Here is a 26,522-nt window from a genome sequence, read left to right as displayed (position 1 = left end):
AGCGACGCCTACCTGTATATATTATTTATCTTTTATGAAAAACCTTATACAATTTATGGAGCAATTATTGAAACATTTAAATAATAATAATGACTACTGCACCATCCTGTATACTAGACCAAAAAAAAGTGAAATCAATAAAAAATTGCTAATTATAATTTGATTTCTACTTTGTTCAAATTTCATTGACTAATTTCATTATTTGTTCTTTCCCGCAAGCTTTTAAAAATTATATGCAACTTGAATAAAATTATTATTAATATTATTCTATATCCGATATAATAAAAACAAAATGTTCGTTAAAATAATTATGTACTTAAAGAAATCGGGTCGCTATATAGCCTTACTCAATCTGGTTATACAATTTCGATCCCTTTTAAGGAAATGTACGAAAGTGGCCATAGCCGCTTTAATATTTTTTAAACTATATCTGGCTAATGTCTTAACTTAAAAATATGATTTGCAGTAACTATTCGAACCTTGCGCGTCTCTGTTGGGTGGTAACGTAGATCGAGAAATTTTTAACTTGGGAGTTTGCTGTTGTATGTATGTGATAGTGGATTTAGGGGAGCTTAAAAGTGTGTTTTTATCAGTGGACATTGATTGTGTTTCCGATAGATCATATTTTCGTAGCATAATTTGTGTAAAATAGTCTCATTGGCAAGAACAAAGATCGATTGCCTTCCATTGCACGTTTTGTAGTTTCTCTTGGAAAAGTGATAAAAAATAATAACAAAAAAACTAATAGCAAAATTAGGAAAGCAAAATTATGCAAAAATGGAGGACATGGAGTAGTTTGACCAATGAATTTGATCACGAGCTTGTGAAAGATGAATATTCCTATATACCATTAATATGTTCCCTAAATGGTATCGAGTGTCCTAGCAAAGACAATAATTAAATTTATTTTCTAAAATTTATTATTCTAATATTTAAAATAAAAATAAAATGTTGTCATTTATCTTTATTGTTTTTTATTGATTACTAATCAAATGTTGAACACCAATTTTATTAGCTATTCACGTATTTTAGTAGCAAAATGTGGAAAGCCATTTTAGGAATACATAAAACATCTCCTTTGACAGAAATAATTTATTCCTAATTATCAAGATCGCCATGACATTTTGCTTTTATCTGACACTACCCATATTTTATGGGCCGATTGTCAAAGTCTCGTCTTAAATAGTTAAAATTCGTCTGAATTGTCTCACTGTGCGTGTGTTTATTGCATTGCAAATTTCTTATTGAAACCGGAGCTTGTAGCAATCCAGTGCCTAGTGAAATCGACGCGTTTTATTACTTTAATTGAATAATTAACAAAAATAGTCTATAACAATTGATTAGTTTTGGTTAGTTGAATAGACCTAATTTTTATTGAAATTATAAGTGGTAATAAATTAATTATTCAAAACGTCCAAGGTTCACATGCAGTCATATCAGTTATTGTGCACTTTGAAGTATTGTAGAAAAAGTAATAAAGACAAATAACAAAATTTTTTTCACAACATTTAACTTTTTTTAGTTTTAAGTTCTTTCATTCATATTTTAGGTTAGGATAAAGATATGTGAGTTATGCGGTAAAACAATTTCAAGTTTATTAAAATGAATCAAGTCTTTCACTGACGTTTATTTCCCAAATTATCGGAAATTTCTGCCGACCGTAGGTAATGATGTGGACACTTAATCAGTGCATAATTGGGTATTTTAAAGTAGAGAGTAAAAAAAGCACAAGAAAGTATAGTAAGCAATACGTTGATAAACCTCTAGCGACTCGTTCATTAAACATTCGAAAACAAACTCGTGACTAAAGTGTGGACTATCAAACTTTTGGATGTATAACATCTTCCAGTAGGAGAATTTTGATATAAACTACTATTCTTGCTTTTATTTATAAACCGTGAGGGCATACAGATTAATTGCAAAAACAGAGATAAAATACTGCCCACGAATTTTTAATTACCCGTTGTAATATGTACACCATTCAGTCCTATTCATCATAACGTATGTATTTGTATACACACACGCAGTGTTCGATGTTGAGCATAAAATTCTAAAAATAATCGTTTAGCTAAAAGCGGATTTTTTTAATTGCGGGATATATCTTACGTAAACAGATTGGCTTCCAATGTCATAAATTTGTAATTGACTTGGGTGGAGGTGCCTGTTTATAGAGCGATCTTCTACCGAGTGATTAAACACCAACTGACCCCTCGTTTTCTTATGTGAATAGCTATAAAGCTACTACAATTCCTTTTCCGATTTACTTACATACAATAGTTTGCTTCAAAGTTGCAGCAATATGTTTTTTAAATATTGTACTTCGTTTTTCTTTCGCAAGCTCTTGGAACAATAATGTAATATTAATTTAAACCGTCTCTGGGGGAAATGATTTCAGATTATGTGGCGATGATAGCAATAACCACAAAAAGTCGTTTTACTATTATTAATTGTCGTATGGTATTTCAAACATAAATGGCAAATAAACTTCTTTCTTTTGCCAATAAAATTGTTTGACAAGCTTAACATATATTTTGGAAGGATAAACTTATCATTAAAATGAAGAGAAGTATAATTTTTTTAAGTGAAGAAATTATGCGATGAAGAGTTTTGTTTCGTTGGATGGATTCCTTTTCTTAAAAAAGCGCCTATGCAATATATGTGACTATCAATGTAGGTCACCAAGATATTGAAGATGATTTTAATCACAAAATTGAACATTAAAACCTTGCTGTGGTGGCTTAACGTAATCCAGAAAAATCTCCTGATCGAGCAGCTACTGCCAGACTAATTTAACTTTTGAAATGTTTCGTAGAAATATTTAAATATTTAATTTAATCATTTGTTGCCTGCGAAAGATCGAAATAGAATGTGCCTTTTCTCTTTAACTCCATGCAGTCATGGGTTTTTTTAAAATTTTCCACTCTTTTGCCCCTATTGTACAAAGTACAAGAAAGTTGTAAAGTCACATAATCTTTCAGGTGCAACGCATTTTTCACTTTTCAAATAAAGCCAAGTGCTAAGTACTAACAAAGTCGCCTGCTGCACTAGGGCCCAGGTCTCAAGAAAAACGTTATGGCATGTGTACTCTAAATATTTCTATATAGGGTGTTTGGCTAAGGATTCGTTAGCGGGCTTATAGACCCGTTTTGAATATATTTCATTACTAGAGCTGTGCCATAAACGTCCCAGATTTTTTTATGTGTAATATCTTTTATATTTGGCAATGTCCGTTCACAATTCATTATTTCGGTAGAGTTTGTGACTTATTATGACAAGTTACGTTTAGGATACAGATCTATTAAAAAAATATATTAGCAATAGGGTGGCTACATATCTACCAAGTTTGGCCAAACACCCTGCACATCATAGGAAAGCCTAACTAAAACTTACTCTAAATATCGGCTAATCCTGGAAAACTCGACGCATTTGTAAATGGAAATTTGGCAATAAGCAATAACCAATTAATGTTTTCTTCTACGAAAATATTGTTTATCATGATTTACTTGGTAGTTAATATTAAGTCTTAAGTGGAATATGTCATATGCCGGTACGGAACCTCATCATGGAATTAAACCATCAGACCTGGTCACCTGACGACTGCTGAGAAATTTAACTGTTTCAGATTTTCTGGATAAATAATTCGTTATTATGTATATTGCACAATCAATAAGGATATTGAATAGTAATACATACGATATAATTTTTCGCATTGTTCTTAGCATAAGCTTAAAGTGACGTCATCGATCTTTATTATCAACGTAATACAACCATACGTCCAACCATTTATTTTCGATAACATTTGTCCTTCCTAAGAAAATAACCAATGCGAGACAACCCGGGTTAAATCTAATCTGACAAGAAAATTAGCTGGAAAGGCGTTTATCCAGCTGGCACGAGAAACGAGAGCGGAATAATGCCACTTGGGTTATTATAAAATCCAATGGCGAAATTTGACAATTTTTTCTTTTTCTCAAGGTTCCATTTCCATTTAGTGAAGGTTCGATAAAATCTCAGCCAATCCCATTCGGTCCGTAGCAGCTTCGGACAGGGTGTGATCATCTAAGATAGTGCATTGTCAGATATTCTTAACCCGGGAGTATTTTCTTCTCATCTTCCGTTATTAGTGTAAAAAGCCGGCATTTAACGACCTTGGTGATTATTAGCAATAACCATTCCTGTTGGGCTCTTCTGAATATTTCGTAGTTCGTAACATATGCTCCCTAAGATCCACATTTTGAACGCTTCTATTTTACTGAAAAAACTCAAGTTTCAAGGTATTTTTTTCATTGTTTTTTCATTTGGTGGAGGTTCACGTGATTTACTTATAATTATTACTTTGGTCAATCCTGACTTCTCTTCCATTATACTTAATTTGTTTAGCAAGCGTTGAATTGCTGATTTGAAAAATTCGATCAGTTAAACTCTCAAGACCACCAAAAGTTTTAAGCTAGCCAATAGAAATTTTTTGGGTTTTTGGGTTCTTGTTTGCTAAATTTTTCTTTACTACAAATTCCTACTTTGTGAGTTCTTCTGGTGCTGTAAATCTTTGTTGGTGGTGTACCAATCTAAGAACTAATTACCCCCCCCCCCTTGTACTTATGGTAACTTCGTACATTTTGTCCCAATGACGTCACTTTAAACATCGTACTGTCATTATATCGGCAGCCTAGTCGCGTGCGAATGGCTCACCTTGTAAATGCGTATCGCTTATTTCGACTTGGCAGTTTGAATCGTCCACCGAGGCTTCCTCTACTCGTATTTTCGAACCATTATTACTGTCGAACGGCGCGCCGTTCTAAATCCGTTAAGGCTCGCGCGCAGGCGTAAATTAATTTTCGAAAAAAAAAAACAAAAAACAAAAATGTGTCGTGCAATGTCCGCCGACAACCGTATGTTTTTCTAACGCGGGTGACACGTGATCAGGTCCGATCCGCCCGGCCAACTTCGATTAATTTTTCGGTTTTTGACGGCGACGACGCGGATTTTGCAATTTTGGTCGCGTGACGTTCGTTTCGAATTTTGGCGCGAACCGCAAGCGTTCTCGTCATGGATAGGTCGATGTACGGCAAGGTAATCCCCGGCACGCTGCATCCGTACGAGTGCACCTTAAAGCATGGGACGTCACCAGGATGTAAGTTTTTGTTTGTTAGGCTATTATAAATGTTTTTTACAGAAATTGTTGGTCAAAGTTTGGTTCTCGAAATTGTCATTTCTCTATGGCTCTTGGATTCGGGGTTTTTCGATATAGCAAATACGATTAAATTCTAGTTTTTCACTTAATCTGTAGAGGGCCTTCGTTACGAATTATAATTTCTGATTCCATGCTATAACATGTTTGTTAGTACCATTCCCTTACTATTTTTTGAAGATAGAGATAGAGTGATAATTTTTAAGCAAAAAAGGTATACTACATTTGTTTCTACAAAATACTCCGTTTTCAAAATTATAAAGGTAACGGAACCTTACCAAGAAAGTTAATGAGTTTTGTTGGGTTTATTCTTTTGCTTAATAAACTCTCGAAATCAAGCTTTCATGCCCATATTTTAAAAAGAACTTAACAGTTTTGAGAGCTAAAGAAGAGTTTAATTCAGGATGGCTTTCTGGCGCATTCATTAGGAACCACCCTGTATAGTGCTTTCACAGGTAAATGGTTTTGGCTTTTTGCATGCTAGAAAACTCCCTGTGACGGGGCCATTGTGTACAGGAGGGCTTGGCAATAAAAATGCTGCCAATGAGAAATGTAGAAAGATGTGCGGAAAGAAAACAATATATTGACATAATAGTTTTATAATTAATATACTTAAACCCAGATTTATATTATTTTCTGTTCTGTGTGTTATTGTCGCTATCTTCATTTAAATTCATTGTAATGGCTTTAACAATTTATTTCTATTGGAAATATAGGAATTTTCTACAGTGAGAACTAGTTAACCAAATTTTTCCAAATTTTCGTTGGCGTGTCATTAACATTTTTTAATTAAATCTGCAATACTAGCACTTAACGAGTCCCAAGCATAAACTTTTCTTAATGCTTTTAAAATTTTTCAGGTCACTTTTGTTATAGCTTGCTGTGATATATTTCCATAACCATCGAACCTAATTACTAAACTTTATTCTGAAGAATCTTCGAACAATCTTTAACTTTGTGCAGGTATCATCAAAATTACGAGAATTATAAAATGATAAACCATACCAGAATATCAAACAAAAACGCATAACATTTATTTTAAAATTGCTTAATATAATTAATGTCTTTAATTTATAGTATATTTTCCTAAAGTTGCCGATTTATTGTTTAAGCTAAATTTTATTTTGCATTCTAGAATTATAGTGTCTTATTTATTACACTGAAATTAGTGTAAATTTATCAATTTTTTTCAGAATATATGCAGGATGTCCCTTGAATATGTAGTCTAAAATATTTAAATTAAACATTAATAATGTCAAAAAATAAGATATTAAATAGTTCATTTAAGTTCATATAATTAATTTGTTTAAAGATTTTAGTAAATACTGACGAACTGTCCACTATTGTATAAACACACCCATTTTTCATGGCAGATACCAATAACCAAGGACTCAACAAGGACATTTTTTTAGGTCCGACAAATATAATTTTCATATAAAGTATGAAATGTATGTATTCATTTGTAGAAAAACGAAAAATTTATGGAGAGAATCTGAATACGCCACTATTTCTGACTCAAAGAATTGACCTATTAATAGTTTTATTTATTATTTATTTTTAGTAGTTGTCAATTTTCATAATGAGCAAAAAATTGAAAAACATTTTTTGTTTGATAAAATTGAAATGTGAAATGAATAAATTATGTTTTCTACATCCTATACAGGAAGTTGCATTTAATAAAACATAATGTTAATTTTTATGTCAGAAAATTGACAGCGTTTTGATTGATGTACGAATAAATGGAAAAATTAGTGTTAAAGGCGTAAGAAGCTTGTTTCTTACCTATGAATAACGTATTGGTTGTTGAGTTTAAAGTCTGTTCATAGATATAAGAAAGTGACTAACTGAGACGTATTAAGGAAAGACCCGGGCAAGCTATAGGAATGAAATATGGCCGAACAGGTCCGTACTTTGCTTAGAATTTAATTATTTGTGGTTTTATTAGCAAAGATACTAAACAATATTTATTTATTTATGTATGTATTTATGTTTAAATCTAAAATAAAATTACAAATTATTTTTATTACCTACTTAAATTACTTAAAATTATTCACATAATATATCAGTATCACTATCGCTATCGTCGCCTGTTCTAATTATTATTTGTTCTATATTATTTGCAATATGGATATACGATTGTTCTGCTTTTTCTATATGTTTAACAGAATTTGCCCAACTTTGTGGAGAGATGTTAAAAACTTCGGTTTCTATAAGTTTGAGGACATTGGAGTTAACACGGGGAAAAACATTGTTACAGTTGGTGCCAAACATGTTCAATCTTTGGGAAAATAAATGTCGTTATTATACATGTAGTTTTGGATTGTTGTTTTGTGTCACATGAGGAAGGGGTTTTAGTCAACTGTCTACTGTGATAACTTGCATTGTCCATTTCAATGACGCCATTAGGAGGAATGTTTGAAACTAGTTTTTGGAATCCAACCATATTTAGAGCCAGCATGCAAAATAGTTATTCATTTACCTCTTTTTGATGGCGCGTTTGTTTTATACTTATCAGTTGAGTCAACCCAACCCTTTTCCGGGGTATCATAAGTGTCGAACCAGGTTTCATCCAAGTAGATAATTGGCCTTTGTTGTTCTCTGTAAATCCTAATTTTTTCTAGATATTCCAGGCGCCTTTTCCGAATTCTAAAAGATTTCATTAAAACTTGCCTTTCGTCATTTTTTAAAAATCTAAAACCCATGTGTTGAATACACTACCATAAGGTAGTTCTGCCACATTTAACACGGGTTTCATCTTTTTCAAGCCTCCTAATTAAGATATCTAATCTAGGCACGCTTTGTTCCTCATATAACTGGTAAATTTTACGAAGTATTATATCTTGATCACTTTCATCTACACTCGAGAAAATGTCAGCATCGCTTCTTTTTTTTCTCTCTGAAATGGGATTATTCACAATTTTCCATACAGTTGATGTTGGAATTTTCGTCAATGTGCTAAAAATGCTTGCTTTCTGGCACCACGTCCAGTGAGAGTCAAATAAATGTTGTTCCTTAGTCTCAATAGAATAGTGTTTCCTACATTTGGGCGGGAGCATCTCCTGAGATACACTAGATTTGCACATATTTTGCATAATTCGCACACGATTCAACACACGCTGTATTACACACGAAATAAGAATGATTACTAATAACTACTAATAACTAAATAGTATACCAAACCAAAGAATATTAAACACAGATAGGTATAAAATTATTTTCTATTACGGACCACAATTTTACCTGACTTTAAATTCGGAAACTTTAGGTAATAATCTTGTTGCATTGTATGTTAATGACCACCCTTGGATAATCCCATTCAAAACCAATTGGTCACTTTCTTATATCTATGAACAGACCATACCCAGTAATAGTAGGTATGAAGGTCGTAATTATTTTTTGGGGAGGGTTCGACAAAAGCCGAGGCAATATACTTTGAGACACATTTTACAATAGATTATTTGATATTCGAATGACCGTTTGGACAAATAATGCCCCAAGCCAAAAATAGTTCAAATATCATGATCACATTTACCTAGTTTTATCTAGCGGAAAATCTATTTAATGATGACAAATTATTTCCTTTCCTGTAAATAATTTGCTGCATGCAGAATTATTTCCTTTCCTGTAAATAATTTGCTGCATGCAGAATTCCATGCAAACCAAGGTTCTTTGCTGATGTTTCGAATAAATAGCAAAAGGTTAGATAGACCAATTATTCAAGTGATATATCATGGTTTTTTGTAAAAATAGGATTATTTTGCTACATTTAAATGAGGTAACCGTGCTATTTCGCTGCTTCAATGAGATACCTCGTATACAACGAGAATAACCTTCTACTGCTGCCGCCAATGGGTACACCCATGCATCTGTTACGTATTCAATTACTATCTTCGGTTAAAAAAGTGAAAGAAATGGTTGACACAATTTCCCGTGAAACACACGTTCGAACAGAATGTCAACGTGATCCGCGATAGGAATTTGAAAATCTATTTTTCGAGGTGTCGGCTGACAATAAGTGCATTCGAAAAATTTAGAAATGGTGAGAAAATTTAGCAAGTTGGTAAGCGACGCGGACATAGCGGCAGCAAAAAGTGAGTACGAGCCGATTTATTTAAACTTATGCCTGTGTGGCAAGTGTACAGGGTGCGCCAAATTGGATACTTTTACGCATTGCGCTTTGTGTTTCTAGGAAAACATTTAATGACTTAAGTATGGTATTTCATGACCAATCCGAAAAATCAATAAATAAATAAACAAATAAATGGGATATTATAGTTTATTTTCTGAGCCAGTATGACAAGAAGCTGCCAAAACATTAAACATCAATTCCCCATGATTTTCAAGAAATAATGGTTTCTAGACAATTATGCTCGTAAATTCCCAAATAAGAATTCGTGAATTAACCGAAAAATGTCTGGCAGCTCGTGGAAATCAGTGTGAACAGCTTTTTTAAGTTTATTATTTTGTGTTTTTTAATGTAAAAAAATATATTTAGCGGATTTTACAAATAAATATATACATACAGGATGTCCCATTAAAATAAAATATAACTTTAGCTTTTATCTTAAAATATGTGTATTTTACAAGAAATGTGAGAAAGCCACTGGATTCTACTTTTTTAAAAAGAAAAGTGACTTTTGGATTTTTGTTGTCACTGTTGCACTTTGTCGCGAAAAATGAGAAATAAAATTCGGTCTTTTGGTGGTTACTGATTTGCATGTTTAATAAACTCTTTATATTCTTTTTTTTTTTCTGCTGTGTATTGTTAATGCCAATTAATAAATTAAAATTTAAAACAATTAAAACTGAGGTGAATAACGATATTTAAAAAAAATGTTTATATGTTTTTGTAACAACATAACCTCAAATTGCCAAAATATCTGTTATTGGAATATGTCTGTGTTTTGTGCTCCCAGTATTCTGTTAGTTTCCGTTTATTAACTAATTAATATTTTTGTGCTTTAAATTCAATTATAAAATATGAATCAGAATATACTTGGTAAATCTACAATAAGTAGAGTAAAAGAAAATTTAGAAGTGTGAATCGATGACACCGGGTTTTCTTGGTTCTTGAAGCGGCGACAATAAAACGATATAGTTCCAAATGAAAGGAAAAAAAAAGTAAACATTTGTAGCAAGTGATGGATGAATGTTTCTGGAGAGAATATGTCTTGCAATGTGCAGCTGGCTAATTCATTTAAAAATAAAGTTAAAAATGATATTGCTGAAAATGGTTGTGCGCTTGAACAAATATGTAATTGTGACTAAACTGGTTTCTTCTATATAAGCGTCCCAATGAAACTAGTATTACAAATTTTGAAAAATCCGCTGTTGATAGAGAGATGAAATGATTGGTAAATGATTAGTAAACTTATACAATTTTTAGCGACTGGTATAATGATATATTCATATCTTCAGTAACTCGACACTCCGAATCTAAAAACTTTCCCGCAAAAGCCCGTCTCTTAGTAGATAATGCAACTTGCCATGGGTCTGAGAATAAATTTATCTACAGATAACTCGAATTTCAAAATTTTTCTCTTAGTAACACACCATTATTGCAACCATTAGATCAAACAAACAACGCTATCGCAAACATTTACTTGCTTGTCTTGCAGTCTTAGGTGCGGAAAATGGAATAATTCCAGCACTGAAAAATATAGATCTGATTGATTTGTTTATTTAGTGGTGCAGGCATAGAATAAAATTCATGTGTCAGTTCTACAAAATTCATCTAAACATCTTTTTTCGTCAAAATTTGTATAGTTTAGGTAATAAATCACACCATTTGACAATGACCACACGAAAATTCGTGACAGTAACAATATTTTTATTTGTGATTGTTACACGTTATTAATCGTGCTTTAATTAAAGCTTAATTGAAGAAAATATAACCATAATTAAGTGGTATTACGTCTTATAGGAGTGTCTGAAATGTTTTCCTGCGAAAATTATACCTTCGATTTTAATAGTTAAACGTATTATTACCCAATTCGAGCCCAAAGGTATCGTTATAAATAATTGAAAACGTCGATAATAGAGCAGATGAAAGGCACAATAGAGATTTGAACGTTTTACTGCATGTGGAGGAAAACAAAAAACGCAAATGTTTTTCCTATAAATACGAAAAGCACCAAGAGCGCCGGAAAGGCGACGAAGGAAGAAGAGTAGCATGTTGTTCTGAAAATGATTTACAAAACAAATAATGATAGTAATTTTTTTTTAAATATTTGTTGCACTGATGGATTCACACACTCAACAACGCACCAAATATTCAACACTGTCGATGTTGGAGCCAAGACAATATCGTTTTGATAATCCTCACAAAAAATAAATTATTAATATTATTGGGCCATTTTTATTCCCAAGATCGGGAAATGTGTTACCAGATGGATGGTTTTGCCGCCCATAATTGGGGAGTATTTGAGAAATACTTTTAACGGGAATATTATTGGCCCAAGGTGCCGATTCCTTTGGCCGCCCAGGTCAAATGGTTGACCAGTTACAAAACGCTATTTCCTTAGAATGTGACGGATTTCACAATATCAAGTAAGCAATGTTAGAAATGATTCTCATGATGGCATAATGGAGGGTTGTTTGAATTATTAATTATTTTTAATAAAAGGTTTGATGGTCAAATTTATAGTCGTCCCTTGAAGCTTCCTTGTTGCTTAAGCTGTTATTTGAATGAATTTATTCCAAAAACGCTTTAATTTTTAAGTAGGTCCGTTCAACGTGCGCATGCGCGAGATTTAAAATTTCGTTTTAAACCAATGGCAGCTCTGACAAATTCTGACGTGTGATCCATAAGACCTTGCGGCTTTCAGCAAAACAACATGGCCGCTGATAGATCATGGATGTTCAGATGCGGCATTGTTTTGGCAGTATTTCCTCAAATTATGTCGAAATCCTATTAAATTTTCAGGCAAAAAAGGTCTGGAAAAGCAGTGCAAAAAAGCAGCACCCACGTCGGCATCAGTGTAGATACGATGCAATTTCTACATGTATTTTTTTGTATAATCTATTTTTTTTTCTAAATCAGCGTAAAGCCTTAGTTTTCATAAACTAATTGGCTTAACCTCCATTGAAATGACTTTAAACATAAAACATTTAATTGAAAAAATGTTCAAGAAGCACCGCCTATAATAATTGACAAGTGATATTTCTTATGCTTGTTCTAGTAAAAATTAAACTTGTAGCTTAATTGCTTTGTTATATTTCCTGTAATTCCTGTACACTAAAACATATTACTTAAACATCCTTCGTAGCTATTAAAGTGTACCTAAAAATGAAAGGAATTCTGTTTTCCAGTTTATTAAATATCAAATTTATAGACATCACTTTTTATTTATTTGCCACATTTTCTATAATTTCGTGAAAGCACAAATTATACAAGTTTGTGAGTACAGTACGAAGGTATTGACACCAAAAATGAAAGCAACAATGGCACAGAGGATGTTGTTGCGTTATTATAAAAATTAATCAATTTTCCAGAAAAATTACGGCAATATAGCAACTCAGTCAGTTGGAGGGTGACGCATGCGCAATAGATCCATACCTTCTTTACGATAAAATCATAACCACCTGCAATTTTTATCATAGTAGGGCCACTATATTATCTTATAGCAATATGGTTTATCCCAAGTTCAATGCCAACTCAACTAGGCGATAAGGCGATGAACTAATTCTTTAACTTCCATGGTATTGTTGTATTATTGCATAAATATATTACACGGTAGTGAAATGAAAATTACTATAATATATAAACGTTCCTGCGTGACCAAAGGAAACTTTTCTCTTTATCAACAGGTGCTAAGTTGAAGAAACACGCTAAAATTCCGATCTACGTGGTCGAGTATCACCACGAGGTGTTACCGTTCATCTACAGAAATATCGGATCGAAGCATCTGCCGTTATACAATGCGACGATTGTCCACCTCGACTCTCATCCCGACATGCTCGTGCCTCAAATGCCGGCAGATACGGTCTTCGAAAAAGACAAACTGTTCGAAGAAGTAAGTATCGAGAATTGGATTTTGCCGGCCGCGTACGCCGGCCATTTCGACAATATTATCTGGATCAAACCGCCGTGGGCCGAGCAAATTCGAGACTCGAGTCAACATTTTACGATAGGTAAAGATAAACGGACCGGTACCATTAAACTCGATTGCAAAGAGAACTACTTCATCTACGAGTGTTTGTATAGGAACAAATCCGACCTAGAAAACCAGAGAGTTATTAATTTGGACGTCGTGACGATTGGAAAAGAACTCAGTAACGAAATCGACAACTTGGAACCAGTGAGTGACGTGTGCAAAAAGTACAACGCTCCTTACGTGTTAGATATCGATTTGGATTTTTTCAGCACTAGTAATCCGTTTAAAAAAATGTACGATAAGGCGAATTTGTACGAGCGTTTGAAGGATATTTATCGTATCGCACCTCCGAAATCGAAAGAGGATAGAGACGTGATACGGTTCACGCGGGAAAGAGAAAAACAAATTGAATATTTGGGAAAGGTTTTTAAGCATTTGGAGGATCACAGGGAGTTGGCCGTCGAGGAAAACCCTTCGGAAACGTACAGCAAAATCAGACAGCTGCGGGAAGTCATGCTAGAGAATTACACGGATAAAGAAATTTTGTGGGATTTGGTGCACGATTCCGGATGCACGTGTGACGATTCGGAGTTGCCGCATCACGTGTCGTCCGAAACGGAGTTGGAAATCATGTTTCGAGCTTTCCGAAATTTCTTAGAAGCGTTGCCCACGGCGCCAGTTATCGTAACGATATCGAGATCGACTGAGGACGACTACACGCCCAGCGAAGACGTGGCGCTCATACAAAATACCGTCGTCGGTATTTTAAAAGAAAAATTCACTTGCGACGAGCCGAATTTGAACTACGAAGAACAGAGTGATTAAGTTTGACGTTCGATTGTATTGGCGATTTGAAAATTCTATCAGACCTCTGGCAGAAAAACTGTTATGCTCGTTCGGAGGTAAAATTTGAAATGGTTTCGTAGTTTTCATATATGAGGTTCATGTTGTTCACGTTGTGTTGCTATGTTGATATTGCTTAAAAAATACATGGTTCATTTGGTATCGTTCATTCGCGAATTCATCCCAGTCTCGAATATTAAAATAAAAACATAAAATAACAATTATCCTAATCATTAGAGTTCGGATTTTTATGCACGAAATGCAAGAAATGGTTAAAATATGCGCATAAATATGTCTGTTTTTTTTCAAAAAATATGTCAAATATATACTTTTTCTACCATCTATGTACTTTTATGCCCTTTATTTTTTACATATATTGTTGACTCAAAATCAAAGAAAGAGTAGTCAAACAATGAAAAAAATTACACTTGAAGAGATGCTTTAACAATTTTTTTTTACGTTCGGACGCTTGGACAGCAAATAAAATGTTTAAAAAGCTTGGAAAAATTCGAAAGTACGTATGAAGACGAGGGATGTATTTCATTCAATCACAAGCACCATCAGTGATAATTTTCAGAAGATGTTGTTAAAATCACATTAGATAAAAGCGTCAAACAAGAAAAGGGACGAGGGCTTAATTCTTAGGTAACGGGATTTGAAGGCTATAAATAGAAAGTCCAGAATATTGCAGATACATTTAATTTTTAATCTTATCCGTTTGGAAAATCCCAGTAATAAATGAATGGGTCAAAAATATGGGATTTTATGTTAAAAAAATACACAATATTTACTTTATGCACAACTAACATTTTATGCGAAATATGTAATTTTTTTATATCCTTAATCTAATTATTTCGTTCTAGAACAGGTATATCCAAAATATTGGGTTGATATTCCTAATAATAAAATGCATAAAATCCTAACTCTACTAATCATAATAGCCTTTGATGTAAAAATTGTATTCTTTAAACCTACCTACCTACCTCACTTTTAGAAAACTGTAGCAACGATTGTTTTTAACTTTGTTTGTTAGCTTCTAAATGATAATGCAAAAATATCCTTTGAATTATGGATATCTGGAGTAGAACACATTAAAATCACACGCTTTTAATGTAATATGGTTTCGCCCTCTTCAAAACACCGATTTCAGTGTTGCAGTTTAAAGACGTTAATATATATTTCATCGTTTTTGGACCATTATCCACCAACATAACACCGCAATAAATGATAACAGCCACGAATAGTGCTTTATCGTCACTTATCTAGTTAGAATGAGCCGGTCAAAGCTTTAAAACTAAAATGGCCATGTTCGTCCACTGCCATGTTTGCAGCGTCACCATGGAAGAATAAATTCGCTAATAGTCACATAATTACTTGCGTCTAAACTGGAATGGCAACTGCACGACGCGAAATATGTGTTATTCTTGCTTCCTTCATACGCAGATTAACAATTTTCCCGACAGAGGTCTCACTGAATTGTGACATCGCCCATAATAAACAAAAATAATTTGTTAAACACTCTAACTTGCCCATTAGCACAGGTATGATGTCTGTGGTCGAGAAATTTAGAATTAATTATTTATTGTCTGTAGTGGAAATATTTGTTTTAAACCTAAATAAATTGAATCTTACGTGTGCATAATGGTTGCTTATTTTATCAAGTGTCGAAGATCTTCTCTATGCTGAACAATCTGATAGAGAGCCTGTTGCCAAATTTCGGCATGAATGGCAATTAAGTGCCATGGAGCTTACATTTTCTTCCAGAACTTTGGAAAGATTCGACGATTATCCATCTCGACTCTCATACTCCTGCTTCAAGTAAGTATTAGGAATTGGATATTGTTTACGTCTGCCATTTCGAAAATATTGAGTATAAGAAGTGGACCAAGCAAATTCGAGATTCGATTCAAAGTTTTACAGTAGGTAAACATAAATGGACCTGCACCATTAGACACGGATTACAAAGGGAACTACTTCACACACGAGTGTTTGTAAAGGAACAAATCCGATCTGGAAAACCAGAGAATTGTTAAGTTCGACATCTTGATGATAGAAAGATGAAGAAGAAAGAAAAATAAATCGAATATTTGGGAAACGTTTGTAAATATTTGCAGGATCACAGGAGTTGACAGTTGAGGAAAACCTCGCGGAAACTTAGGACAAAATTGTGCGGTTGAGGCAAGTCATGCCGGTGGATTACATGGATAAACAAATTTTTCAAAATGTTGTTCGACCGAGCACGACTAAAATATCGTCGTCGGTATTTTAAAAGAAAAAATCAGTTGCGACTAGCCGAATTTGCGACTACGAAGAACAGAGTGATTAACTTTGGCTTTTGTTTGTGTTGTAACGGAAAAATGTCAAGCTCATTCGGAGGTAAAATTTGGAAAGGCAGCGTAGCATTCATATTTGGTATCGTTCGCGAATCAGTGCCTAACTGCCTTTGATGTAGGAATTGACGTCTTGAATCCTGCGTAGCACACTTTCAGAAAATTGCAGCAATGAGTTCTTTGTTAGCTTGAAGTTACAATACAAAAATATCCTTTGAGTTAATCGGTCTCTGAAGTAGGCTAAACACCAACGTCCGCATTACAATTTAAGTAAGATATATATATTTCACCATTCTTGGGCCGTTATTCTCACACAACACGCTACAAACAGAGCCAGGAATAATGCTTTATTGTTTAGTGTCACCCGTGTCACCAACGCAATTAAATTCGCTAATAGACAGATAATTTTTTGCATCTACACTGGACTGGCAACTGCACATGGCGAAACGTGTTTTGTCATTTTTTTCCTTTCTGATTCGTTACCGCTGAAACGGACTGAAAGCGTTTGTTGTACATTTGGGGTCTGCTTTAGTGCTCTGTGTTGATATTTTAAATATATTGTTTATTAAAAAATGCTACACTGCTATTAACTTAACAAGAAGATGACTACGAAACACGACAATGGAAAAACAACTATGTAATATTAACACAGAAGTTATTTAAGTTTGTTTAATTTGTAAGAATGAAACAAATTCCAGATGGACAAAGACTTTTAAGAAACAGTACTAACGAATTATAGAAAAAATTTTAAAAAAATTGTACCGTTAGGGTTAGACAATGGTTTTATCAAGAAGTCGCACTTTTTTATAGTATTTTTTTAGAATTGCAAATGACAAACCCTCATTTTAATTTGTTTTATTTGCTGTTAGTGTTTCCTGGAATATGTGGTTTATTTTTTTGAAAAACTCATATGAAAACCACTCAAACATTCCAAATTCTATTTTCAATTGCCGAGTCTATTGTCAGAACAAGCGTCTGTAGTTCCAAATAGTTTTTTACAGTCCAATAAATTTTGTCAATAATAATGCAAGTAAAAACTTAAAGACTTTTCAAAATTTTAAGATAAACCGCCCTATAATGCTAAGCTAAAACAAACAGTTTGACAACTAACTAAATATAAATATAATTAATAAACGTGGCCCTACTTTGTAGTGGTATATTCTAGGCATGGGAAATGCACATTTGTGGAACTTTGTATTTTTTTATATTGTAAAAGTTGTTTTCTGATTATATTAATTCACTAATCCTTCGCTTAACCTTCTCAAAAACTCTCTACCAGTAATATACATTTTTGCAGAGAAAATCTACTATTTTAATATGTCCCACTAAATTAAAACATGCTGGTCAACAAAACCCAAATCAAATCGTCCAACATTGATCTACTTTATAAAAATAGCTGTTGTTCTGCCTTGAGTTGCAAATTAATCGAATCTTAAATAGATGCTAGACACCTGTTTCGAAATGATTTTCAAATCTTGCATAATTTACAATGACAGAAAAGGATAGATAAATCACATTTTATATTGTACCGGACGTCCTAATACCCGCAGCGCATTAATGGAACGGACGGCTCTATAAATGTTCACCAGGGGCATTAATTGGCATTTTGATTTTTAATCCCCGTTTGAAATTGAAAACAGTTGCTCTCTATCCATGAAATAAAAGTGGTGAGGGGTGTTCGAACATATTCTTAAATAAAAGTTAATAACTCCAAAAAGGCTTAGCGCAGTTTAATAAACATACATCAGTCGTAGTGCAATTGCGATTATTTGCTTTGCCACTAGATGGCGCTTCCTAAGCAAAATAAATAATTTTATGAAAAAAAAAAAACGATATAACTTTTTTTCATTAGTCAAATAAGGATCAGCCGCTCCAATGAAAACTCCATATTAGCATTTTTATATCAACCTAAAGTATAAATAAAAGATCTTAAAACTGAGAGATAGAAGACTCGTCCGACAACAATAAATGCTGTAAAATCACTGAATGAAACACACTTAATCGAAAAATCAGAACAACGGAAAGAAACACCTGAGGAAGACTTGAAGATATTATTATATTTTGATGGCAGGATTTTACATTATTTACCTTGCCACCAGATGGCGTTTTCTGACATAATGCCAAAAAAAAGTTATAAAAAAAATATTTTACTACGATGACGACACAGTGGAACCCCTGAAAGGTCAATCCTGATGCAGTTATTTTCGAGGGTGGCATAAAATTCATTTAGTTCTGTTAGCTTTTGTCATCTGGATTAATTAGATAATCAGTGGCCCTACTACGGTAAAATGTGTATTTGGTATGGTCCTCACAATATGCTGCCAGCCAACAATTTGTTTTGCGATAGATATCCCTTTTCGTTAGAAAGGCATTAAGATTTCCATGAAATAGCCCAGATGTTACTTTACTTCTTTTGATGGGGCTATCTTAATAGTCCCCGAACAATCCAAATGTTAGAAGAAAAAATAAGACGGGCAATCGCTAATCAGTCTATATGCAAAGCAGTTTATACAAAATTTCTAAGAATTATTCAAACATGTACCATTTTATACAAAAAAAGCATGAACGTGTCAAAGTTTAACGTTTCCCAATTTTTTGACACGTTCGACCAAAAATTCTTGAAGTTTGATAAAATTCTTACAACTTTTTAATTTGCACTTTTTTGTCTCTTTCGGTTGATCCTGTAGAAATGATATAGTGATGACACTATATTCCGGGATATCATCCGTTCGCTCGTTGAACTCCGACTGGAATCCTGCAAATCCTGCATCCGACTGGAATCCTGCAGACGTTTCGCCAAAATCTCACTTGGCATCTTCACTGCTCGCGCTCCGAAAACACTTCGAACACTGGGAGGTTATCGGCGGTGCGTGCGGTATTTATACTCTGCGCCGGAGATGGTAACGGTGCTGCTTGTGCGTGGGGGGAGGTGGCTCCGCCCCCTGAATTGTCGCGTTGTTAATTTCGCCCGATCGTAGTTGCGATGTCCCCGTTGGCTGCTGCGCATGGCTCTGCTGTTTGATTATCGTTCTCCACGTGTTGGGTAAATGCAGAGCGTCGTCTCTCGTATTGAGGTGTCCGGACTTTTCTATTTCGATGGCCTCTCGTATAATCCTAGTCCTAAAATCAGGAATATTAGCTATTTGTTTGCAAGTGCCGAAATCAATTTTATGGCCTGTCTGATGTTGGTGCTGAAACAAAGCAGATGTTTGTTTGTAAACGATGTTGATATATATATATATATATATATATATATATATATATATATATATATATATATATATATATATATATATATATATACAGTGTGTCCAAGATAAGGATGCACAGCATGGGGATCTCGGAAACTATAAGAGATACAGTGTCGGTTAAATTAGACAAAAGTTGCGCATTTTGATACCGAACAAGATCCCGTTTTACAAATTTGAAAATTCCAAGCCGTTCCGGAAATATCCGAGAAAAACCGAAATATTGCGATTTCGTTTTTATTATTTTTTAAAGCTATTTGAAAAGATATGAAAAAACGGAAAACACTTTTCCATTGGCACTTTTTAATCTCTCCAAATTGACGTTAACAAATTTTCATTACAGCGTTTCGATTCCATGGAACGACCATCAACTTTGATTTTTCTTATGGGACGGAAAAAAAGTACACACAGTATTAGGTTGTGCTTTTCATTGCGAATTCAACGATGTACGATACAATATGGTTACTTATGTTTTTATCCAGAAAAATGGATTTTTAATACATTTCAGCATTTAAATGGAGTAGGCCATGACAAAATGACATCCAGTCAATTTCAATGACACATTAATGTTATTTGTCTTTGTTATCAGTCGATCATAAGTTTATTCCTTTAGTTATTGTTTTTGTATTTTTATTGTTGTTGTCTTTTTCTAATTTATTTTGTTCTACAATGGAGGGAGGTAATTTTACAAACGAAGAAAAATGTGATATGCTGTCTTGCTACATCTGATGCCAAAGAAATTGTGTGGAAGCCGAGCGTATGTATTCTAACAAATACCCAGAGCGGAGACAACCTGACAAGAGTATTTTTCGGCGTTTGTTATTTAATCTGAAAGAATATGGATCATTTAAGAAGCCTGCATTATCCCGACAAAAACCTTCCAATGAAGAAAACCAATACATTGTTCTACAATCTGTTATCGAAAATCCACAAACTTCTACCAGAGAAATTGAAGACCAGAATGGGGTAGCTAAATCTACAGCTCAGTTTATTTTAAGGAAAAATGAATTTAAGCCTTACAAATTCAGAATATGTCAAGGATTAAAACCGGGTGACGACGAACGACGTAGACATTTTTGTGAGTGGTATACCAGGATGTGTGATGAGAGTTTTAATTTTCCATATAAAGTGATTTGGTCTGATGAAAGTATGGTGACCAATAACGGTATTTATAACAGGCGCAATACACACTATTGGTCGCAACAAAATCCACGTGTTAATAGACTATCCAGACATCAAGTTCGCTTTGGGTTTAATATTTGGTGTGGGATTTTTGGTAGCAAGATTATAGGCCCTATTTTCTATAATAATTCCTTAACTTCCGAGCGGTACCTTGACATCTTGAGGCACGATTTAGAAGATGCCTTAGATGATTTACCGCTAGGCGCTGTGCAAGGCTGCTGGTTCCAACAAGATGGTGCCCCAGCCCATAACTCCAGAGAAGTTCGCCAATATTTAACTGAACGGTTTGATGGAAAATACATTGGGACTTACAGTGAAACACCTTGGCCTCCAAGGTCCCCGGACTTAACTCCCTTGGACTTTTTCTTATGGGGCAACATAAAAAATGAGGTATTCAAAGAATGTTTTGACAACGAGGAACAATTACGTCAATCAGTACGAGCAGCGTTTAATAAAATTACTCCTGAAATGTTAAGTCGTGTTTTGGAGTCTACCGTGAGACGGGCGTACTTATGCCTAGAAAATGGAGGTCATTTATTCGAACATTTGTTATAGAATTTGTTTTTCATTAACTTGTTGGATTTAGTTGTTATGTTAAATGAACAGTTAGAGTTAGTAAATAAATAAACACATTAACTCGAACTTGTCAACCATTTTCTTTTGCCTTTCATCGTTCGGATCTCATGGCCTACTACAATAAAATACTAGAAATGTATTAAAAAGCCATTTTTCTGGATAAAAACATAAGTAACCGTATTGTATCGTACATCGTTGAATTCGCAATGAAAAGCACAACCTAATACTGTGTGTACTTTTTTTCCGTCCCATAAGAAAAATCAAAGTTGATGGTGGTTCCATGGAATCGAAACGCTGTAATGAAAATTTGTTAACGTCAATTTGAAGAGATTAAAAAGTGCCAATGGAAAAGTGTTTTCCGTTTTTTCATATCTTTTCAAATAGCTTTAAAAAATAATAAAAACGAAATCGCAATATTTCGGTTTTTCTCGGATATTTCCGGAACGGCTTGGAATTTTCAAATTTGTAAAACGGGATCTTGTTCGGTATCAAAATGCGCAACTTTTGTCTAATTTAAACGACACTGTATCTCTTATAGTTTCCGAGATCCCCATGCTGTGCATCCTTATCTTGGACACACTGTATATATATATATATATATATATATATATATATATATATATATATATATATATATATATATATATATATATATATATATATATATATATATATATATATATATATATATATATATATATATATATATATATATATATATATATATATATATATATATATATATATATATATATATATATATATATAGTTCGTTTCTAAATGCGAGAGAGATAGTTTTATAGTTCATTATTGAACTTTAGTGGTCTGTGCCATATTCCATAGGCGTAGTGGGCACAGACAAGTAGTTGACCTACCTGTGCCTTAGTAATTATAATTATAGTTACGTTCCGGTAGTTGTTGGAAAAGTTCGTTCTTGAAAGTGACTATTGTTTCTGAATTTATTAGTAAAACTGCGCTTTCTAAAAATTCTCAATGTGAAAAACTAAATGAGGGGCACAGATATAGACCTGAGTGGCGAAGTGGGAATCAGTTTTCCGAGACGGTGTTTCTGCCCCTCATTTAGCTCCGCTCCCCTCAAAATATAAAAGCGGATACAGAGTAAAATGCGAGCCAGTTTCAGTCAAGCTCTGAAGAAGCCAACAGGATGTTTGGCAAAACCGACGTAAGAGGAATCCAGAAGTTTTATAAAAAGTATTATAGTAGCCTGTGGAAGTTTCTTCGAAAATATTTTTTATTGCAATATCTTAATTGGTATACCGCTTTACATCTAGTTAAAAGTTAAACTTTCTGATTTCGAACTGAAATGTCCTAACGGTACCGAGATGTTTTATGTTTATGTAATGTGATATCTATTATCTGGGCGAATGTTGGGAAATTAAGGATATACCTTTGTTAAGACACGGCAGAATAAAAATTTAAAAAGTGCCAAGCAAACTTTTATGGACGGATAGGATGTCCACTGGAAGCATCTCGGGAAAAGGTAAAGGATGAGTAATTGCATTGGAAGGAAAAATGGATTTGTCGGTGGTAGTTTACTGGTATTCCAATCAAAACGGACTGGAGACTGTGATGAATGCTAATCTTTTTGAAGACTACTTCCAGCATATGTTCGATCTTATTATTATTATACTCATGGATAAATAGCAACCACTCAAGAAAATCCTTAAAAATTCCTACGTCTTTTTGGGGAAAAAAATTGCATATGATTCAAATTTGAATAACAAGCAATTTATTATAATATTTATTACAGTTTATCAATTACTTACTTGATCTTAAAATAATTAATAACTCAATATGAGCAAACATGAAGTACAAAATTAAATTATAAAAAACGTAAAAAGTTATTTTTTTAAAAATGGAAACCCTTTATTTTTATATTTTTATACAATTTAGAATGAATCAATTTATTGAGATTTTTTAAATAGCACACCTTGTATATTCGACCCGTTATTGTTCAAATTTTCTATAATTTCTAGGTATGACTTTTTGTTTGAATTTGACAGGAAGGAATCTTCAGTCTTGAATGATTGATTATTGACTTTCAAAAAAGGGCAATATGGTTTTAAAGTAACTAAAGTTTAATGAAAATAATGTTTTACGAAGTTCATTTTGGCTACGCGCGAAACATTCGAGATTGCGGTGTTCAATGATGATATTACGCAAAAATCATGAAAATATTCTTTTATTTCAGAGACGGTACGAGATAGGTATAGGGAAACTTGAACAAATGTGGGTTAGTTTCTTACCCCAAATTCGAAAATGGAAGAAAATGCAGGGTGTGTATTTAAAAAAAAAACTCAATAAATCGTGTTTTTAGAACTAGAAGTGCTGCTTTTAATAGTCCAAATTGTTTAAAAATTTAGGAAATTATTTTTTATTTCAATAACCGTAATGCGGGGGAATAGAGAAACCTGTCGGAATGTAAAAATAAAATTATATACAGGGGGTGGCATTTAAACTCAGCAAGGTATGGCCACGTTTATGTAGAAGCGGCAACATTGTATATTTGAGAATAATTTAGAGCGATAGGGCACATCCTCTTACATATCCTTGTATAATTTAAAGTAAATTCGTTTCCGGAATACTTCTAATAGGCCGCTGTGCAACAACCGGTATATTTATAAAAATAAACAGGAGTCTGTCGACGACAAGTTGAAAAGTCGCATTTTTCTTTAGCCGCTTTTTACATGGACAATTTGAACGGACGTGTGGGACGTGTTTGTAGGTGGAAACCTCGATAGATGATATACCTTCCAAATTAATAATATAGTTTAATTTGTTGTGTCATCTGTGCGTGTCGCAAAAGTGGGCACATCTTTTACCGGTAACGTATCCGTGTCCGATTACTTATATTCGGTAACTTATCTCCTCTTAATCTGCTATTTTTTCAAGTAATTTGTAAGTGGGTGCGTAGGCATTTGTTGTTTGTAAATACCCATGAGAGTTATTCTACATGTTACTCATTTGGAATTACATCAATAATAGTGTTATTAGATAGAGAAATTTACAAATCTCCGCTATTATTTTCAATTAGGATGCGCTGGTATATATACTATGCGACATAGAAATTGCAACACCCAGTAAATGTAAATATATATTTCTCTTCGTGGTATGCTATGAATCAGATGATCGATATCGGCCTGTGGTAGGTTCCTACCTCATTACGTGTAATTTTGTCTGGTATACGATGTCCCAACCGACTCCACCTTTTATCCTATGATATCCCATGGATAGGATAAGTCTTGTCGAAGTAAGTTTCTCACTGAATATGTGATATGGCAGTATTTTACTGAAAAATATTGACGTTACAGTTGCTGGTAGTAGGTAGAGCTTTGCTATTAACCTTTTCATTGTAATCCACTAAAATTAAGTAAACAGTTATTTGTTATATTTATTATAAGCCATTTTTGTCCCATATCAACATATCAAAAAATATTTGTCTCACTTCTCCGATTCTAATCGCACAATTTATCGGATATAGTGTTTTGTTTTGTTTGTTTGTAAAGTAAACGCTTTAACATAAAAACAATGTTTTGTTTAAATAAGCATTACCTGACATAAGGCCTCCTACCCTCTTAATTCAGAAACTACGAACGATAAAAAAAATAAATAAGAAAATGCATGCGTAGAAGAAGAAGAAATTCTAGATATATTTCATTTACAATGTGCTATATCTACATCTGACTTTTTTTCACAAATTAGAATTTTAAGCGAAAAATACTTTTGCAGGCCCTATGATAATTAACTGTTTTTAGTACGAGGGAGTCTTAATTGTTTACTTTTATATGGATTCCTTTTGGAAGGGGACTTAATTTAATACAGGGTGAGCAAAAATTAGGTACAAAAGTAAAATTATAAAAACGTGGTGGTTTACTAGCATTTCAATCAAAACGGACTGGAAACTATCATGAATGCTAATGCTAATGTTAAATGTTTTTGAATACTACTTCCAGCATATATTAGATCTTTTCAATAAAATCCGAAAAAAATCCTTCGTCTTTTCGGAAAAGAAAACTTTAACAAAACAAGCAATTTGTCTATTTTTATATTATTCTTTATTATTACTCTTTTATAGAGCAATATATAATAATTCAATACGATCAAAAAAGTACAAAAATTTAATTATTAATACGTAAAAAGTCAAATTTTCCAAATGTAAACCCCCAAAATTTTATATTTTTATCCGATTTGGAATTAAAAATAAGGTTCTGGCATAAATAGGATTATAAATTATTACATAATATGTACAACCATTACATTTACATTACAAATTAAAAATAAATAAATAAAATTCGAAATCTTAAAATTAGTTTTCCGTATGGTTCTCATCTTGAACGATACAAGCTGGTTATATTAGGTCAAATTTTCTAACTGCGTTCCCTACAGCGCCACTTCGATTGAAAAATGGGATTTTCTTCTTAATTATTTTTTTAAAACTTCAGTTTGGCGGTTTCTATTTTTATAAACTTTGTATTTGAAGGTCCCCATAGAAAATAGTCTACAAGGGTTAAGCCACAACACCGTATCAACTCTGGGAATTTTGCTTCTATTTAGTTAAACGCACAATCCATACATTTGATATTTCCCGCAGCATCTAGTAAGACAGTAATTTCGTTTCTAAGTAAGTCAAGATAACTTTGACCGTTTAAGTTTAAGTTGAAAATTAGTCCTATGTTGTGATATTTTTTGTGGTTATTTCGATTGCCTACTTTTCGACAACCTTATACAATTTCACCTTAATTTTTTATGCCAAATGGCATAAAATTATAAAAATAGTGAGTTTCCATTTGAACAAGTTGACCTTTTACTTCTTTTTTTTTAATTACTTTTTGTACTTCATATTTTTTCACCTTAATTCGCGTTCAAAATATCATTGCACATATCAAAAAATAGCTATTTTTTGATAATTGTATCATAAAACTCGCACATTTGTATTCTAACAACGAACAATACCGGCATATAGTTATCTTACTTCAGATCCATGAGAGAGACTTTGTACCGCTATTGAATTTCCCGCCTTTTTTAATGATATTACGCG

General features: G+C 33.3%; 2 protein-coding genes across 3 annotated transcripts in view; both read left to right on the top strand.

Annotated features, from left to right (window-relative positions):
- The window catches only part of LOC132704037 (leupaxin), a 92,806-nt gene that overhangs the window by 6,416 nt on the left and 59,868 nt on the right, over positions 1-26,522 (top strand). Inside the window, exon 1 of one of the 2 annotated variants that reach the window (XM_060673664.1) lies at positions 9,135-9,279. The exons of the other annotated variant lie outside the window; for it this stretch is intronic. Within the exon in view, the coding sequence (XP_060529647.1) occupies positions 9,225-9,279 (55 nt within the window). The 5' untranslated portion in view covers positions 9,135-9,224. Of the gene's footprint in view, positions 1-9,134; positions 9,280-26,522 lie in introns of those variants that run through there. 2 annotated transcript variants of the gene reach the window in all.
- On the top strand, positions 472-17,045 carry LOC132704039 (UPF0489 protein C5orf22 homolog). Its single transcript, XM_060673669.1, has 2 exons — positions 472-5,131; positions 12,998-17,045. Exons 1-2 carry the CDS (start codon positions 5,047-5,049, stop codon positions 14,107-14,109), a joined length of 1,197 nt encoding a protein of 398 aa, XP_060529652.1. The 5' UTR covers positions 472-5,046; the 3' UTR covers positions 14,110-17,045.

Source organism: Cylas formicarius, unplaced genomic scaffold (assembly GCF_029955315.1).
Source record: "Cylas formicarius isolate icCylForm1 unplaced genomic scaffold, icCylForm1.1 PGA_scaffold_6__28_contigs__length_40554024, whole genome shotgun sequence".
NCBI classification, from domain to species: Eukaryota; Metazoa; Arthropoda; class Insecta; order Coleoptera; family Brentidae; genus Cylas; species Cylas formicarius.
The sequence above is the reverse complement of the archived record's forward strand: the minus strand, read 5'-3'. Positions and strand labels throughout refer to the sequence as shown.